General features: G+C 38.7%; 1 protein-coding gene across 2 annotated transcripts in view; it reads right to left on the bottom strand.

Moving 5' to 3' along the window:
- Positions 1-20,846, bottom strand: part of INTS4 (integrator complex subunit 4) — a 122,031-nt gene that overhangs the window by 85,783 nt on the left and 15,402 nt on the right. For both annotated transcript variants that reach the window (XM_047693909.1, XM_047693908.1), the window contains 2 exons: positions 14,309-14,426; positions 5,910-6,016 (listed from right to left, as the gene is read on the bottom strand). In XM_047693909.1, coding sequence (XP_047549865.1) covers positions 5,910-6,016; positions 14,309-14,426 — 225 coding nt within the window. The remainder of the gene's footprint in view (positions 1-5,909; positions 6,017-14,308; positions 14,427-20,846) is intronic.

The raw sequence follows: 20,846 nt of genomic DNA, 5'->3' as shown, positions 1-20,846 counted from the left end.
GATCATGACCTGAGCCGAAGGCAGCGGCTCAACCCACTGAGCCACCCAGGCGCCCAAAAATCCATACAGTTTTCAAGTACAAGTTTTGTACTTCCTTTATTAAATGTATTAGTATTTAATTAGTTTTGATGCTATAATAAATGAATTTTCTCAATTTCATTTTCATATTGCTCACTGCAAATAAGCAGAAACACAATTAATTTTTTTTATATTGATACTGTATTCTGCAACCTTCCTGAACTTGTTTATCATGTCTAATAGCTTTTTAATGGATTTTTTAGAATATTTTATGTATAAGGTCCTGTTATATGAATAGACAGGGATAGTTTTATTTCTTCCTTCCCAGGACAGATGCTTTTTATTTCTTTTTCTTGCCTAAGTGCCTTGGCTAGAACCTCTAGTACAATGTAGAATGGACATATGACATAAGAACATAGCTGTTTTGTTCCTGATCTTAGGTGGGGAAGGCATCCAATATTTTTCACTATTAGTATGTTAGCTGTCAGTTTTTCACAGATGGCTTTCTCAGGCTGAAGAAGTTCTATTCTACTCCCAGGTTTTTTAAAAATTATTTTTATAATGAAATTATATCAGATCTTATCAAATTCTTTTTCTCAATCTATTCTGAGATAATCATGGAGTTTTGTCCTTTATTCTTTTTAAATTTATTTTCAGATGTTGAACCAACTTGCATTCCTGGAATAAATCCCATTTGGTCATGGTATATAATCCTATTTACAAATAGCTGAATTTGGCTTGCTAGCATTTTGTTAAGGATTTTCACATCCATATTCATAAAAAAAAAAAAACATTGGTCTAGAGTTTGCTTTTCATGAGAGGTCTTTGGTTTTGGTTTTTAGGCTCATACTAACTTCAGTGAATGAGCTGGGAAGTGTTCACTCCTCTTCTATTTTGGGGGGAAGTGAAAAACTGGTGTTCCTATTTAAATGTTTGATATGAAGCCATCTGAGCATGAGCTTTTCTTTGTCAGTAGGTTTCTGTTTTTTCATTACTAATTTAATTTCTTTACTTGTTATAGGTCTATTCAGATTGTCTACTTCTTGAGTCAGTTTTGGCAGTCTGTCTCTTTATAAAAATTTGTCCATTTCAGTTATCTATTTTATTAGCATAGCATTATTCATAATTTTCTTTTAAATCTTTTCTTATTTCTATCACATTGGTATTGATGTGCTCTCTTCCTTTTCTGATTCTGATAACTTGGATCTTCTCTATTTCTTTCCAGGGTAATATACCTAAAGATTAATCAATTTTGTTCTCTTTTCAAAGAACAAGCTTTTGGTTTCATTGACTTTTTTTCCCCATTGTTTTTCTGTTCTCTATTTCATTAATTTCCACTCTAATCTTTCACATTTCCCTCCATCTGCATACTTTATATTTAGTGCACTCTTCTTTTCTCAGTGTCTTAAGGTGGAAGGTTAGGTTACTGATTTGATCTTTGACTTTTTTACCATAGGCATTTAGAGCTATAAATTTCCCTCTAAGCATGCTTTAGCTACATCCTGTGAGTTTTCATTTACCTCCAAGTATTTTTAAATTTCTCTTTTGATTTCTTTTTTGTCCCATTGGTGCTATAGGAGTATGTTGTTTTAATTTCCATATTTAGGGGCTTCCCAAATTTCTTTCCGTTACTGATTTCTAATTTCACTCCATTGTGGCCAGAGAACATATTCTGTATTATTTCTATTGAAAAGGTTACTGTATGTGACTCTTTACTCAAAGCACATTGTATGACAAAATCACAGACAAAATAGCATTAGGCAATAAAAACACTAACTGTAACTATGCATCATGATCTTTATTTGAGTCTGCAAAAGCTTTTGACAGATCTACCATTTTCAAATGGTTGAGTTTTTACCCCATTATGAGCCTCTACAAATGGTGAAAAAACATACAAAACCCCACTGAGAAACTAGAAAAGAATATGAAAAGTTTATTCAGAAGAGAGGAAATAGAAATGAAACACAAATATGAAGCCTCACTAGTACTCTTTAAAAAGGAAATTTTTTAAATAATAATAAATTAATTAAAAATAAAAAGGATATTTAAAGAAAAACATTTTCCTCCTATCAGATTAATGGGTTTGTCTTTTGTTTTAAAACATTAATAACCATGCCTCCTTTGTCATGTCATATATTAACTGACTAGATAAGTATGGGTTTATCTCTGGGCTTTCTATTCTATTCCATTGATCTAGGTGTCTGTTTTTGTGCTAGTACCATACTGGTTTTTTGTTTTTTTATTTCTTTTCAGTGTAACAGAATTCATTGTTTTTTGCACCACACCCAGTGCTCCATGCAATACGTGCCCTCCTTAACACCCATCATACTGTTTTGATTATTAAAGACTTGTAGTATATCTTGAAATCTGAAATTGTGATACCTCCAGTTTTATTTTTTCTTTCTTAAGATTCCTTTGGCCAGTCAGGGTCTTTTGTGGTTCCATATAAATTTTAGTATTATTTGTTCTGTGAAAAATGCTGTTGGTATTCTGCAGATCACTTTGGGTAATATGGACATATTGTGGAATATATTATGGGGAAAAGACACTATCTTCAATGAATGGTGTTGGGAAGACTGGATAGTTATGTGTAAGAGAATGAAATTGGACTACTTTCTAACACCATACACAAAAATAAACTCAAAATGGATTAAAGACTTAAATGAGGGGTGCCTGGGTGGCTCAGTGGGTTAGGGCCTCTGCCTTCAGCTCAGGTTGTGATCCCAGGGTCCTGGGATTGAGCCCTGCATCAGGCTCTCTGCTCAGTGGGGAGCCTGCTTTCCTTCCTCTCTCTCTGCCTGCCTCTCTGCCTACTTGTGATCTCTGCCTGTCAAATAAATAAATAAAATCTTTAAAAAAAAGACTTAAATGAGATCTGAAATGACAAAAATCCTAAAACAGGACATAAGCAATAATTTCTCTGACATGGGCCAGAGCAACATTTTTCCAGGTATGTCTCCTAAGGCAAGGGAAACAAAAGCAAAAATAAACTACTAGGACTACATCAAAAGAACAAGCCTTAGCATAGCAAAAGAAACCATCAAACAAAATGGAGATCTATTAAATAGGAAAAGATTTTTGCAATGATATATCCAATAAGAGGTTTATATCCAAAATATATAAAGAACTTCTACAACTCAGCATCAAAAAACAATCCAATTAAAAATGGACAGAGGTGGGGTGCCTAAGTGGCTCAGGTAAACACCTTTGGCTCACATCATGATCCAAGGGTCCTGGAATCAAGCCCCACATCAGGCTCCCAGCTTAGCAGGGAGGCTGAGTCTGCTTCTCCCTCTCCCTCTGCCCCTACCCCCTATTCATGCGTTCTCTGCCTCTAAAATAAATAAAGAAAATCTTTAAAAATAAAATATTGGACAGAGGACATGAATAGACATTTTTCCAAAGAAGATTGTGATGCCCAAAAGATATGTGAAAAGATGCTCAACATCACTAGTCATCAGGGAAATGCACATCAAAACCACAATGAGATATCACCTTACACCTACTGGAATGGTTAAAATAAAAAAGACAAGAAATAACAAGTTTTGACAAGGATATGGATCATACATTGTTGGTGGGAATTTAAATTGGTAAAATAACTATAAACAGTATAGTGTTTCCTCAAACAATTATAAATAGAAATACCATACAATCTAGTAATTCTACTACTAGGTATTACCTAAAGAAAATGAAAACATTAATTCAAAAAGACATATGCTTCACTATGTTTACTGTAGCATTGTTTCCAATAGCCAAGATATAGAAGCAACCTAAAGGCCCATTGATAGATGAGTGGATAATAAAGATACAGTGTGTGTGAGTATCTATATATGTGTGCATGTACACACGTGTACACACACACACACACACACACACACACACACACACACAGAGGAATATTATGCAGCCACCAAAAAAGGATGAGACATGCCATTTACCACAAGATGGATGGATCTAGAGGGTATTATGCTAAGTGAATTAAGTCAGACTGAGAAAGACAAATACCATATGATTTTACTTACACATGGAAGCTAAAAACAAAACAAAACAAAAACACATAAACAAACAAGCAAAAAGGAGAATCAGACCTATAAAAATAGAGAACAGGGATGCCTGGGTGGCTCAGTTGGTTGGACGACTGCCTTCGGCTCAGGTCATGATCCTGGAGTTCCCGGATCGAGTCCCGCATCGGACTCCCAGCTCCACGGGGAGTCTGCTTCTCCCTCTGACCTTCTCCTTGCTCATGCTCTCTCTCACTGTCTATCTCTCAAATAAATAAATAAAATCTTTAAAAAAAAAAAAATAGAGAACAAACAGATGGTTTCCAGAGGGGAGGGCCCAAAAGAAGGGGAGTGGAGAGAAAAAAAAAACCAGTAATATCCAATGCTAGAGTGGTACAGTGAAATTAGGCACTCTCATACACTGCTGGTGGTCATAAAAACTGGAACACTCTGGTAACCACTTTAGCAAGAAGTATCGACTCTTAAAAACAAAAACAAAAACAAAAAACAAACCTAAATGCTTTCAACTAGTAATTCTACTATGGTTAGGAAATAAACCTAAATATAGAAAATATTTTAGACTAACAATATTCACTGCAGTATTATTCACGATTTAAAAAGGGGTTATAAAATAAATGTACAATTATAGGAGAATGGTTAGGTAAACTATAGTTTAATTATTGAGCAAAATTTCATGCACCCACTGAAAATGTTTACAAAATATTTACAATATAAAATACTTCTGTAATAATGTCAATAAAAAAGCAAAATGCAAAACTGCATATAAATTATGATTAGAGCTCTATGTTTAAAAAATTAGAAAGCAATACCGCAAAAGGCTAATAATGATCACCTCTGGGCAGTGAATTATAAGTGCAGTTCTTTCTTGAATATAAATCTTTATAATAAAATGCTTATTTAAAGCAAATTGAAGAAACTGTTATCTCAAGCATAACAATTCACTTCATAGACACTTTTCTCACAAGCACAACCTCACAGACATGTTAGTTGTGATATATACTTACTCTATACTTACTCTCTCAAACATACAATCCTTAGTTTTTTCCACTTAAGACTTTCAATTATACTTGTCAAAGTGTTCTGGGTTTGTTTGTTGTTGTTATTGTTTATTAAGATAAATGACACACTCTTTTTCCTGGGGCTCAGAAGCAGTTTTCTAATTCCATAAATATAATATTCTTCCACAACTCAAACACATTTGTCTTTGTCTTTTTCAATTCTCAAAATAAATTCATCAAAACTAAAATCAATTCTACAAGGTTTAGAAGTTATGTACAAAAGGTGGCTAATTAAAAGCGGCAAATTAAATCAAAAGGCACAACAAATATACATGTATTTCTTTTATAGTTAGAAAGAAAAACTAAAAAATCTTCTGAAACACTTATTTCTTTGTAATTGGTCTGTTTATTGAGGCAATAACACATAACAAAAAGAACATGGGCTGTAGAATCAGAGAAACGAGTTGGAAACCCCAGTCCTGCAACTTCCTAGCTGTGAAAGACTGGGCAAGTTAAACTCCCTAAACCGCAATGTAAAACAGGGATAACAGTACTCACCTAAAGGACTGCAGAGAACACATGAAAAGCTGCATACAAACTACCCTAATAAGCAGAGTGCATTTATTAGGCACACTGTACATGGCAGCCACTATAATGATTTTCATTTCTTTTGGGAGGATGAGGAAGTTCATTTTGTAACAACTTAGCTTAAAAGGATGAGGCAGCTCTTAAAACCATTAAGCGTCCTTTGCAATTCTCAGTTACAAATTCGGGATGGAGTTAAACAGATCTTACAGCTCATACTACCTCTTCAGGCAAAGCAAACTATTCAAGAAAGATGCAACCCTGTATCTAACCATCATGCTCTTACCTTGCAGGCTACATCAACTAATCGCATCTGGATAGCTTGATTCTCTGGGAGTTTAGTGCCAATTGCAAGCAAAGTGTCCAACAGCTGAGCTAGGACTTGATGAGACTCTAGAAAGGAAGATGAAAAGTTGGGTTGCAGGATTTCAAAAGGCGATCACTAAGGAAACTAAATTTACTTGGGTAAAAAAATGAAACTTTTTGTTAGGTAGGTTCTTCTATTTGATCCCTGAATTCCCCTCAACCAAAAGCTAAGTTCCTAAAGGGATCACGTCTAAAACTTTGAATCTGAAGCGCCTGGGTGGCTCAGTTAAGTGTCTGACATCGGCTCAGGTCATGATCTCAAGGTCCTTGGACTGAGCCCCAAGTTGGGCTCCCTGCTCAGTGGGGGTCTGCTTCTCCCTCTCTCTCTCCCCTTCTGCCCCTCTCTTGATTGTGCCCTTCATCTTCACATAAATAAAATCTTTTATAAAATAAAATTAAAGGGGCGCCTGGGTGGCTCAGCGGGTTAAGCCACTGCCTTCGGCTCAGGTCATGATCTCAGGGTCCTGGGATCGAGCCCCGCATCGGGCTCTCTGCTCAGCGGAGAACCTGCTTCCTCCTCTCTCTCTGCCTGCTTGTGATCTCTCTCTGTCAAATAAATAAATAAAAAATCTTAAAAAAAAAAAAACTCCATTTAAAAAAATAATAATAAAAATAAAATTAAAAAATAAAACACAAATCCTCCACAAGATTGGGCACAGTACTCCAAAACTGTTTAGTGCTTGTTTAATTCAAGGGCTTTTCACAGCCTTCCAGATAAAATCCAAATTCCTTAGCAGGGCATACACACTTACATACCCACATACATACCAGTCCCTCCATGAGGTCTAGCTCTGCTTACCTTTCTAGCCTCATCTCTTTAAGTCTCATCTAGCACTCTTTTTTTTTCAGTTACTATGATTTCATATCCCTCTATCTTTACTCAGGCTAACTTCCCTAGAATGCCTCCACCTACACCCAACTCCATTCTCAACCCAACTCCCCAGGAAGCACCTACTAATCTTGTAGTGTCACCTGCTATATAGAACTTTTCCTCCTTGCCCATAAGATTGACTATTTCCTCGTGTGCGCTTCCACTGCACCTGGTACACCAGCTCTAATACTTCACTAAACTTATTTATTTTCCTATCAGACTAAACCAAGAGATGGGAGATGGAAAGATCCCTCATGGCAATGACTGTGTCTTAGTCACCTCTGTATTCTCTGAATCCAGCACCACTCATTCATTACATGCTCAATGACGGTTTAGTAAGTGGGCAAAGAGCCAAAACCAAACCACTCAACACCAATCAGCCAGATTCTCTTCTCTGTCTAAATCCTTTTTTTTTGTTCCAAATATAGTTGTTTTATTTATTTTATTTTTTATTTTATTTATTTATTTATTTGACAGACAGAGATCACAAGTAGGCAGAGAGGCAGGCAGAGAAAGAGGAGGAAGCAGGCTCCCTGCAGAGCAGAGAGCCCGATGCGGGGCTCGATCCCAGAACCCTGGGATCATGACCTGAGCCAAAGGCAGAGGCTTTAACCTACTGAGCCACCCAGGTGCCCCTATTTTATTTTTTTTTTAAAGATTTTATCTTTTTATTTGGGAGAGAGATCACAAGTAGGCAGAAAGGCAGGCAGAGAGAGGGGGGGAAGCAGGCTCCCTGCTGAGCTGAGAGCCCAATGTGGGGCTCAATCCCAGGACCCTGAGATCATGACCTGAGCTGAAGGCAGAGGCTTAAACCACTGAGCCACCCAGGTGCCCCTCAAATATGGTTCTTTTCATGCTGGCTGCATACAAGAGGATTTCAGGTAACATTCAGATAATCATTTTTTTATGTTAGTAATTATGTTTTAATGTTCATGATAAAAATTGCAGGTACTATCTACTGATGTCACAGGACACTAATTTTCTTTTACCCATTAAGACAGTCTCTTTAACTTAACTAAAAAAAAAATTGTCCACTTAAAAATATTAAGTAAACCATAGTATAGATGTAAGGCAAATACGTCAAAAATGGTGTACGTAACATATAAAATTACTAAAGCTCAGAAAACACAGCCAGGGTGCCTGGTTGGCTCAGTCCGTAGGACATGCAACTCTCAGGAGTCCAAGCCCCATGTTGGGTGTAGAGATTACTGAAAAATATGATCTTAAAAAAAAAAAAAGAAGAAGAAGAAAGAAAGACAAGACAAGACACTGGCTATATAACCTCTTAATAAAACTTCTAGTTAAATATAACATATTGAACACATCTTTTATTATTCTTCCCTAAAATTTCATTAGTATAAGAGTGAAGAAATTAAAAAAGTATAAACCCATGAAGACCAAAAAAAAAAAAAAAAAAAAAACCAACCCCACAAAAAACAAAAACCTAAAACAAACCCTAGAGGAAAAAAGGTAAGTACTTAAGACAAATTTTTCAGAGATGAAAAATATCATCGATTTTTTTTTTAAAAAAGCTTTGGAAAAATGGAGAAATCTAATAGTAAACACCTACTGAGGAGGATAGCCCCACAAAGCAAATGAATTCTAGCCAGAACACCCTAAAAAGATTCAGGAATTGGGAGATGTAAAGCAACAAAAACAAAAAGCAAAAATCAGGGATAAGGGAGGATTTATCTGAGGTATCTACAAGAAGGAGTTGGACCTCTGCCTCCCTCCCTGTATTACACAGCCAAGTGGCCACTGAAATAGGAAGTTCATTCTATGCAGAAATTAGACTAGAAAGTTCCCCATTTGGGGGATACCAGGTGAGGACTGGGGAGAAGACATAGTGAAGAAGAGGAGATTAAGAGGTAGTAACATACTAATAAATGAGACACTTCCCCCCCTCTCCCTAGCCCCCTTCAACAGCTTTTTGACTCCAAAAACACTGCAGTCAGCCATCTGTCTGTCTTCCTAGCAGATTAATGAACTCCAAAATGCAAAAACGGACGGGCCCCACAGAAAAACATGAAAGACACTAACATTTTTAAAAGTCCTCCAAAGGGGCGCCTGGGTGGCTCAGTGGGTTAAGCCGCTGCCTTCGGCTCAGGTCATGATCTCAGGGTCCTGGGATCGAGTCCCACATCGGGCTCTCTGCTCAGCAGGAAGCCTGCTTCCCTCTCTCTCTCTCTCTCTGCCTGCCTCTCCGTCTACTTGTGATCTCTCTCTCAAAAAAAAAAAAAAAAAAAAAAAAAAAAAAAAAAGTCCTCCAAAGAGGGTCATCCTAGTACAGAGGCTACCAATTGCCAAGCCCAGTCCCTTCACACAGAGCTATCAATCAGCTTTTTAGTTCCTCGTCCTCATCTTAAATTTAAACACAAAACTGAAGATCATCAACAAGTCTTCAATACGAAAGAGGCCACAAGGAGAAAAGGTACTTCGAAAATACAGAAGAAACATTTAGAAATCTTCAACACTACCACACCCACCCTTTAATTTATTTGTACAAAATGATTCTACATAACATCCATGAAAAGTTAGCTAAACCCCCCCCTTTTTTTTTTAATTTGAGAAAGAGAGAGCATGCGCAGGGGATGGAGGTTGCGCAAAGGGAGAAGCAGACCCCACTGAGTGGGGAGCCTGATGCAGGGGCTTGATCCCAAGACCCTGAGATTATGACCCAAGCCAAAGGCATACCCCAACTGACTGAGCCACCCAGGTGCACCATTAGCTAAACCTTTCTAAGCTTAATTCTTGTTTCTGATAAATCGCAAATCTAATCTAAATCTTGAGTCTTAGTCTCTCTCCTGAGTTCCAGACCAATATTACAACTACAGGTTGGATGGACATCTCCACATGGATAATAAATAAACGCTCAACATCTCTTTTTTTTTTTTTTTAAGATTTTATTTATTTATTTGACAGAGAGAGATCACAAGCAGGCAGAGAGGCAGGCAGAGAGAGAGGAGGAAGCAGGCTCCCTGCCGAGCAGAGAGCCCGATGCGGGGCTCGATCCCAGCACCCTGAGATCATGACCTGAGCCGAAGGCAGCGGCTTAACCCACTGAGCCACCCAGGCGCCCCTCAACATCTCTTTTCTAAATGATCTAGTTCATCAAACCAAATTCCTCAGAGCCACCAAGTTAGCTTCCTAAAACTAGACTTGATTATTCCATGCCCTTGCTCAAAAAAACTTCACATGGTTTCTACTGCCTATAAAGTAACATTCAAAATCCTCAGCACTCAAGACTACCTACCCTTTGGCTTCAAAACACTACCAGTTTTTCCTCCTAAAGCCCTCACTCCTTGATCATCTCTCATGTAACAACTCAGGTTTTCAAATACGTCTTATACTTACGCAGTTCTCTACCTTTTATCATAATGTTCCTACTTCTTCGCACTACTTTTCCCATCTCTGCCTTTCCAAATGTAACTCTTCACTAAGCCCTTCTAGACCCTACCAGTCAGCACTCATCTCACACTCTCTTCTGTTTCCACAGTATTCTGATTACACCTCCTCTACAACAAGCTCTGTGTTTTCATTACTGGTTTGGTATGTACTGGAGAAGCAGAGGTACCTGACACCCTCAAAGTGCCTAGTCCAGTGCTTGCCAAGGCATTGTGGAACTCATACATATGATGAACTGAAATGAAGGACTTCTGCTCATGAGGGTGGCCCACACTGCTGGATTTGAAAGTGCACACTGGACTGATAAATGAAAGACTCCTAATTCTAGTCTGTGCCTTATTCTAAGCCACAAATACAGAGTAACTTTAGCAATCACTTTACATCCCTGGAGTTCATGTTCCTCAGCAATGAAATAAAGGGCTTGAACTAGATGATCTTTATGGTCCCTTCCAGTTCTGTCTCCCACTCTGAATCTAGATAGACCAGGAACTGGAACCAGAAGACCTAGATTAAATCTCTCAGAGACAATTAAGTAAGAAACTTAGAATAGGGGTGCCTCGGTGGTTCAGTCAGTTGAGCATTTGACTCTTAGACTTCTACTCAGGTCATGATCTCGGGTTCAAGAGATCGAGGGACTATCTCTGAGTTCCCTGGCCCTTTACTACTCCACTCAGGATAGAGTCTGTTCAAGATTCTTTTCCTCTCCCTCTGCCCCTCCACTCCCACTTATGTATGCTTGCACTCTCTCTCTCTCTCTCCCTAAAATAAATAAATAGGGACACCTGGGTGGCATAGTCAGTTAAGCATCTGCCTGTTGGGTTCTGGCTAAGGCTGTGATCTCATGGTTGTAGGGCTGAGCCCCACATCAAGCTCCAAGCTCAGCATGAATTCTGCTTAAGATTCTCTCTCCCTCTCCTCTGCCCCTCCCACTTGTGCACTCTCTATCTATCTCTGAAATAAATTAATAAATCTTTAAATAAATTAATTCTTTTAAAAACCCTTAGAATATTTAACTAAAAGCAAAACAGCTATTTCCAGGGCGCCTGGGTGGCTCAGTGGGTTAAGCCGCTGCCTTCGGCTCAGGTCATGATCCCAGGTCCTGGGTTCAAGCCCCACATCGGGCTTTCTGCTCAGCAGGGAGCCTGCTTCCTCCTCTCTCTCTGCCTGCCTCTCTGCCTACTTGTGATTTCTCTCTGTCAAATAAATAAATAAAATCTTTAAAAAAAAAAAACAGCTATTTCCATGTATACTGTGTAATTTGAGTCTCTCTTTTTTAAGGTTAGGATGAGGTTTGCATCCAAATTAACTATCTCATAATGTTTCTATTTTAGAGGCAAAGTGTTTCAGTTAAACCCTAAGAAAGAGCACTGCACTAAATTCTCAGTTCTCTAACTCCTTAGCTAAATGAACTCACTTGGACGCATTTCATCTCTCTGGGACTAAACTTCTATGATCTGCAAAATGAAGGAATTAGACAAGATGATCTCTATAAGGCCATTTATAGCTGATTAAGTCTATGGCTCTATGAAATCCCGAACCTTAAAGTGTGAAATGTGTATATAGCTAGCTTCTATAAGAACTTCCCATGGAAAGAAAGGATACTTTTGTACTAAGGCAATGTAATTGTTTTGGTGCTTTTATTTTTTAAAGATTTTATTTCTTAGAGAGAGAGTGCAAGTGAGAGAGAGGGCATGAGTGGGGGTAGGGGTAGAGATAAAGAGAGAAGCAGACTCCCCACTGAGCAGGGACCCTGATGCAGGACTTCATTCCAGGACCCCGAAATGATGACCTGAGCTGAAGGTGGACGCTTAACTGAATGAGCCATCCAGGCATCCCTGTTTTGGTGCTTTTAAAAGAAATGGATTTATTTTTTTGCCACTATCTACAAGAGCAAAAACTTCAAAACATGCTACTGTATCAATTGGTATTTAATGTATTATCAACACCTCAAATGTTATGAAGATGATACAGAAACATGGAAAAAATTTATGTAATGTTTGAGTATAGTAAAACACAAAATAGTACATTCACTGTTAAGTACAACCATACAAAATGCATATAAGTAAAAGGCAATATGTAAAACCTTGTTTTACAGAAGTAAGAAGAGTATTTTTAAATTTTTTTCTTTATTGTCATTATATCAGCATTTCATTAAAACAGACTCCCCTCTGAAAAAAAATTTTAAAAGATGGGGCGCCTGGGTGGCTCAGTGGGTTAAGCCGCTGCCTTCGGCTCAGGTCATGATCTCAGGGGTCCTGGGATCGAGCCCCGCATCGGGCTCTCTGCTCGGCAGGGAGCCTGCTTCCTCCTCTCTCTCTGCCTGCCTCTCTGCCTGCTTGTGATCTCTCTCTGTCAAATAAATAAATAAAAAATCTTAAAAAAAAAATTTTTTTTTAAAGATATATTCTTTGTTTCCTGTGAATTAAAACTCTTGGGTCAAAATTCAGTATAAGTAAAATTTTATTTCTCTTCATTTTTTTTTTTAAAGATTTTATTTATTTAGCAAAGAGAGAAAGAGCGAGAGAGCACAAGCAAGGAGAATGGCAGGCAGAGGGAGAAGCAGGCTCCCCGCTGGGCAAGGAACCCCATGCAGGACTCGATCCCAGGACTCTGAGATCATGACCTGAGCCAAAGGCAGACGCTAAACCAAATGAGCTACCCAGACATCCCAGTAAAGTAAAAATTTAATATGAAGTTATTTCTGACAAAATTTTTAAAATTCTCAACATCAGGCAATGGGCGACATATGTAAGATATTTGTTATTAAACACTATACAATAAATGAACTTGGATCATCTCTGAGTTCCCTGGCCTTTTATTAGTCCAATAATCTCTTATATTTATAAATGAAATGTCCAATATTTAAAGTGATATTTATTTAAATATGTATACCCCAAATAAAAATATTCTTTGAAGCCATAATCAATTCAAACAAAATTTTAATATTTTCAGAAAACAGAAACAGAGGGTTTCTTTTTATTTAATTTAATTTTTTTTAAAGATTTTATTTATTTATTTGACAGACAGAGATCACAAGTAGGAAGAGAGGCAGGCAGAGAGAGAAGAGGAAGCAGGCTCCCTCCTGAGCAGAGAGCCCGATGCGGGGCTCAATCCCAGGACCCTGGGATCATGACCTGAGCCGAAGGCAGAGGCTTTAACCCACTGAGCCACCCATGTGCCCCAGTCTTTTTATTTAATTTTAAAATAAATATTAAAGCAAGCAAGGGACCAACTCTGTAATAGAATCTTGTACATAAATAAAACCAGATAATCAAAATAATTTTTTTTCTTTTGCTTTTTTTAAGATTTTACTTATTTGAGAGAGACAGAGAGACAGAGAGAGAGTGAGAGAGCATGAGAGGGGAGGTCAGAGGGAGAAGCAGACTCCCCATAGGGCAGGGAGCTCGATGTAGGACTCGATCCCAGGACTCCAGGATCATGACCTGAGCCAAAGGCAGTTGCTTTACCAACCGAACCACCCAGGCACCCTCAAAAGAATTTTAAAGGTGAAATGCTTTCCCATTTCACGTAAAAGCCGAGAATAATTTTAGCATGCATTCATGAGGAACAAAAAGGAAAACAATAACATGTGAGAGCCAAATGTCACTTTTATAGGAAGTAAACTATGAGAGACCACATGACCAGAAGAGCACCTCTCATGGCTTGAATTAGCATGGTACAGTTGACAAAATATCACATACATACAAAACATCTTTCTGTCACATATGAAGTAACCTTGAACAAGTTAGTTAGGTTCTCTGAGCTTCAGTTTCTCCACCTAAAATATAGGGACAACAATATCTATCTTCCATCATATATAACCTACTTTAAGTATATGGCACTTGGTAAAAGTCAATAAATGATAGCTATTAAGAGACAAAACTATATTTTATCTCTAATGTAAACATATGTACATGTTTTATTGAATCATCCTCAAATTCCTTTTCAATAACAACCAATACAAGAAAGTTTCCTCCTAAATTCTATATAGATGGAACTAAAGATTTTTGCTCTGATTATATAGCTTTTAAATTACAACTTACTTTCATTCTGCAGGATGTTAATGGCATCATCCATAATGCAGTCTGGTGAAAATCCTGCAGTCTTTGATAATAAACCCAACAATGATGCAATTTTCAGTCTCACAGATGGATCATTCTCCTGGAACAAAAGAAGCTGTTGTTACCTTGATGCTCTAGTCTCACCTAACCAACAAAGAGGAACATGGGAAACTAACATCTCAAAAGTGATTCAATGATCCAAGAATTCTAAGGTTTTATTTCTGAAAAAATTAATCTTATCAACTTCAGGGGAAAGAGCTTTTTTCAATCAGTATGTTAGACCTAAATTACTGCAAAGTGAATGGGAATTTTTCTATGCCTTCCTGATACCATTACCTTTTTTATTTTTTAAGATTTTATTTATTTGAGAGAGAGTGAGCAAGAGAGAACAAAAGCCAGGGGGAGGAACAGAGGAGAGGGAGAAGCAGGCTTCCTGCTGAGCAGGGAGCCTGACACGGGGCTCGATCCCATGACCCTAAGATCGTGACCTGAACCAAAGGAAGACCCTTAACCAACTGAGCCACCCCGGCGCCCTAATACCATTACTTCCTAACCAGAAACATGCTTTTAGGATTAAAGTACCCTTTTTCCACTGTGCAGCTACATCAGAATGAAGTGCAGCAAGCTGCCCCACCAACACTGCCAGCACTGGGCACCCAACATTGCTGGTGGCACCACTGTTCCCGGAGCTTCTGCAAACTGGGTCCTGCAGCTACCACATCTATCTCTCACCCTACCTGCTTTTTGGATCACCACAGCCTGATTAGTCTGAGGCTGGTGAATCTAATTGGCTGGGTCTAGGGCTTGTGCCTGGGCTACTGGGGCAAGGGAGACTAAGAAATGAGTAGTCTGGCCCTTTCGGCCACAATACTAGGAGTTGGTCTCCAATTTGCACCAACATTCCTATAGTGAAAAATTTCTCCCAAAGTCAAAAAGGAACACGTCCTTCTGTTCAGCACCATATCTCAACTATGTAGCACAATATGTGGCACTATGTAGGTATACATACTGAAAATATATGTGTGTATATATATATATATATATATATATACACATATATATTTATATTTAACATACAAATATATAAAAATATATGTTTTTTATACATACATACATACACACACACACACACAATGGGGGAAAAAAGTATCTTGGCAATGCTAAGATTAGGTCAGCACATTTCTTTTTTTTTTTTTTTTTAAGGATTTTATTTACTTATTTGACAGACAGAGATCACAAGTAGGCAGAGAGGCAGGCAGAGAGAGAGAAAGGAGGAAGCAGGCTCCCTGCTGAGCAGAGAGCCCGATGCGGGGCTCAATCCCAGGACCCTGGGATCATGACCTGAGCCAAAGGCAGAGGCTTTAACCCACTGAGCCACCCAGGCGCCCCAGGTCAGCACATTTCTATACCAAAGACAAAATTACTTAAATGTATGCTCATAAGATGAAGTACCTTCTTGATATGACCAACTCCCTAGCTCCCACCTACAGTTTCTAAGGAAGTGACAAAGCACACCAAAGAGGCCTGAAGCAGGACAAAAAGCAACAGATATGGAGTAGGAGGACCTAGAATCCTGGCAAGCCGCTTGCCATGTATATAACTTTGGAAAAGTCATTTTCTTGGGAACTTAACTGTGGGGAAGAAAAAGGGCTTTGAAATTAACCAGATCTAGGTGTAAAGCCTGGACTCAATATGTCTTGACATAAGCTCTGTCTTCAACAGGCAAATTAAGCTCTCTAAGCCTCGTCTGTGAACATGGGACTAGTAATAACCTCAAAGGACACTGAGAGGAAAATGACTAGCACAGCAATAGCACACAGGATGCAGTCAGATATGAGTGTCCTCCTCCCTTCCTCTCTCTGGTCATCAACCGTTTCATGTAGAGGGTAATAAAGCCTGAACTGCACTGCTGTGAATACGGTACCCAGAGGGGTACCATAAAGAGTGAGTAAAAAACACATGAGAGGTAAGTCTAGAATTTTGGGAATTCCACAGGGTACATGCCCAGATTTTTAAACAAACAAACAAACAAACAAAAGTGGCATGGGAATGAAAGAAAAGGTGGAGGGCAAAAATGCTACAGATTTTTAAAAGAGACTTAAGGGGATAGATAAATAAACCAAATGCAATGTGTGAATTTTACTTCAAACCAACAAACCATACAAAGTCTTCTTTTGGACAATTAGTGAGAGGCACCTGGATGGCTCTGTTGGTTAAGTGTCTGACTCTTGGTTTTGGCTCAGGTCATGATCTCAGGGTCCCAGGATCAAGCCCCATATAGGGCTCCCCACTCAATGCAGAGTCTGCTTGAGGATTCCCTCTTTCCCTCCTCCTCTGCCCCTCCTCCATGCTCACACACACATGCACACACACATATACTCTCTAAAAATAAATATATAAATAAATCTTTTTAAAAAAGACAATCGGTGAAAACTGAACATGGATCAGGAATTATATGCTATTAAAGATTGTTGTGGGTTTATTTTAAAGTCCTAAAATAGGCCCTTATTTGATAAGCACAGATAAATAAGTATTCACAAGTGAAATGATAAGCTGCCTCAGATATGCCCTACCCCCCAAAAGTGGGGGGAAATGCATCAAAACAAGAATGGCAAAAAGCTAATAACCATTCAAGCTAGACGAGGTAAACCTGAAGGCTCGTATTATTTTCTCTCCTTTTGTGTGTTTGTGAAGCTACCAAACAAAAGTTAACTTTTTGGAAAAATTACATGAAAGTACTGTATTCTATCTAAAATAGTAACTAACTTAATCATTCAACATGCAATCAAGAAGTATTTATTGTATGTGCCAAGCATCATTCTAGCTCGGGGGATACAATAGTGAATAAAGCAGAAGCAATTCCTGCTCTCACAGATCTTATAGTCAAATGGGTAAGACTGGCAAAGAATATATAATTTCACATGGTAAACATTCTGAAGAAAAATTAAGTGTGCAATGGATTAAAGAGTAATGTGGAGAGGCTATTCTAAATAGGACAGTGAGGAAAGTTCACTCTGAGGACCCAACTTTTGAGAGGACACTTAACTGAGGCAGACAGAGAGCCATAGGAAGATTTAGGGAAGCAGCGTTCCAGTCAGAAGAAAGATACAAACTCAGAATATGGGAAATTCTAAAATGCTGTATATAAAACTCTAGAAAAAATGCATATAAAACTGTTAGCAGTGATTTTCTCCAGAGTAATCTCTAGAGAGCACATATTGTTTTTTAACTTTTTTGTTTAAGATTTATCATTGGGGTGCCTGGGTGGCTCAGTCAGTTAAGCGTCTGCCTTCGCCTCAGGTCATGATCCCTGGGTCCTAGGATCAAGCCCCACATCAGGTTCCCTGGTCAGTGGGGAGCCTGCTTCTCCCTCTGCTGCTCCCCCTGCTTGTTTTCTCTCTCCCTCTCACCGTGTCAAATGAATAAATTTAAAAACAAAAAGAAACAACAAACAACAACAATATTTACTCATTTATTTAGAGAGAAAGAACGAGTGTGAGAGGGGGGACAGGGGGCTAGTCACAGAGGGAGAGAATCTTTCAAGCAGACTTCCTGCTGATCGCAGAGCCCAATCTGGCCCAATCCCACAACCCATGAGATCACGACCTGAGCAGAAACCAAGAGTTGGATGCTCAACTGACTGAGCCACCAGGGCACCCCGTTTTTTAACTTTTTTATTTGCAGAGGTAAATCTCATTCTTTTACTAACTGTGCTTGAATTTGTTACAATAAATATTACTGCTGTAATTTTTTAGAAAGATTTTATTTATTTAACAGAGAGAGAGAGCATGTGCACACATGAGAGAGAATGGTGGGGGGTGGGGTGGGGAGGGGCAGAAGGATAGGGAGCAGCAGACTCCCTGCTGAGCAGAGAGTCTGACACAGGGCTTGATCCCAGGACCCCGGGATCATGACCTGAGCCAAAGGCAGACGCTTAACTGAATGAGCCACCTAGGTGCCCCGAACTGTTGCAATTTTTTAAAAAGAGTGTAAATTTTTAAATCTATACGAATATACACAATCCTCCAAAAGCTCCCAGTTTTCTACAGAAAGAAGTCTGAGCTGCTTAGCATGCCACAAAGGCCTGCAAAGACTGGCCACTATGTCAGCTCCCACAATTCCCTACCAGTGATGCCACACTGCCTCAAGCTTCTGTACTTCCACTTAAGATGTTTCCTCTACCTAGGCTGCCTTCCCTTTCTCCCACACCCACCTACTCCTGTCCCTTGGGTGTATTAACCCCAGAAAGTCATCTCTGATCCCTGAACTGGACATGGAACAATCCTGAATAACCCTTGATCATGCCCTTCACTACAGTACATTGTATTTACTTGTGATTGCGTATTCCCCCATCTGGCCTGTGAGCCACAAAAGTGACTAGCAAAATGCTAAGTAAAGCACTGTGTACATTCTGATAAAAACAAGAGTACAAGAAAAGGAAGAGCCAAGTGTTCTCCTTAATTCACTCAGTAAATAATCCATCTACGTATCTGTTCAACACAGATTTCCTGCACACTAGGAGCCACCCCGTACCAGGCCATGGGGATACACTGTCCTCGTGGAACTTGAAGTTTGAGGGGCAAGGCAGACATTTATCAAGTAACGTCCATTTAGTAATTATAAAGTTGTAAGGAAAAAATACAGAGTTCTATGAAAGCATATGACATATCAGACAGGACTTTAAAATAACTGGATATTATGGTCAAAGAGCTCCTGATCTAATTTGAGGCAGAGGAAAAAGAATGAATCAATGCTCTCAGTCAGGAAGGGATACCACAACTTTCAGAACTGAAAAACAGGGTAATGTGGCTAGAATGTACATTGACAGGAGATGAGGCTTTTTTTTTTTAAGATTTTATTTATTTATTTGAGAGAAACAGAGTTAGCAACAGAGATAGCGTGAGAGTACACACAGGGAAGCGACAAGAAGGAGCTTCCCTCCTGCGCAGGATGAGGGGCTTGATCCCAGGACCTTGGGATCATGACAGAGCCAAAGGCAGATGCCCAACCAACTGAGCCACCCAGGTGCCCCTAGATGAGGATTAAAAGACTAACACACACCACATCTTTTTGAGAATTATGGCAAGGATCTCTCTGATAATGCCTACCATGAAGCAGGAATTCAACACATATTTGTTTACTGCTGAATAAACAAATGAGTAACCTTTGTCCAAAGAGCAATAAAAATCCTTTGATGAACTATAAACAAGAGAGTGACATGAACAGATTTTAATTTTTGAAATATCAATCCAGCCTCAATATAATGATTGGGTTGGAAGAGGCAAAACTAAACAGAGAGACAAATTAAGAGTATACTGTAATAGTCCAGCAAAAGACATTGGCATGACTTACACTTCCATTAAGGTAAAGGCTAGATTAATTCAGACCAATCTTTCTGCTGAGGAAAACCAGAAAAGTACCATGGATGTCTTAAAAAAAAAAAAAAAAAAAAAAGTATGTGCACACACACACACACACATACAAACATATATGCATATAGATAAACACGTATATATATCTACGTATACAATATAGGTGCATGCATATACATATGTGTATTTGAAAGTATTAGAAAACTAAAAGATAAATAATTATAGGACCACATAAGGAAGGAACCCAGGGAGGTTCACCTAGAGTGTGGGGCTGCTTTTTCTTCAGGCTTCTGCCAAATGGGAGAGTGAGGAATGGAGAAATGAGGGGCCAAGTAAACAGTGCTTCTTCTTCTTCTTCTTTTTTTTTTTTAAGATTTTATTTATTTATTTGACACACAGAGAGAGAAATCACAAGTAGGCAGAGCAATGAGTAAGCAACGAGTAATGTATACAGTTGTTAAAAAAGTATGCTGCACACCTGAAACTAATAACACATATATTATAATTCAATTTAAAAAATCTTTAATAATAAAAATAAATCCTTCAAGAATGGAAGTAAAATAGAACTTTTCCATACAAGAAACACAAATAAGTCTCACCACTAAACTTATAATAAATGGAAATATCAGAGGGTATTCTTTAGCCAAAAGGAAAATAATCCCAGATGAATAGTCACAGATGTGGGGAGAGAAAAGTAATGATAAACATATTGGAGTAAATGATAAATATTTAGTAAACCTAAATGAATATTGCCTATATAAAATAACACTGTCTTGGAGTGCCTGGGTGGCTCAGTCAGTTAAGTGTCTTGACTCTCGATTTCCACTCAGGTCATGATCTCAGGGTCATAAGATCGAGCCCCGTGTCAGGCTCTGTGCTGACCAAGATGCCTGCATAAGACTCTCTCCCTCTGTTGGGGCACCTGGGTGGCTCAGTGGGTTGAACCTCTGCCTTTGGCTCAGGTCATGATCTCAGGGTCCTGAGATCAAGCCCCAAATCAGGCTCTCTGGTCGGCGGGGAGCCTGCCTCCCCCTCTCTCTCTACTTGCCTCTCTGCCTACTTATGATCTCTCTCTCTGTCAAATAAATAAATAAAATCTTTTTTTTTTTAAAGATTTTTTAAAGATTTAGGCGCCTAAATAAATAAAA

The sequence above is a fragment of the Lutra lutra genome, chromosome 10 (genome assembly GCF_902655055.1).
Source record: "Lutra lutra chromosome 10, mLutLut1.2, whole genome shotgun sequence".
In the NCBI taxonomy this organism is placed as follows: domain Eukaryota; kingdom Metazoa; phylum Chordata; class Mammalia; order Carnivora; family Mustelidae; genus Lutra; species Lutra lutra.
The sequence above is the reverse complement of the archived record's forward strand: the minus strand, read 5'-3'. Positions and strand labels throughout refer to the sequence as shown.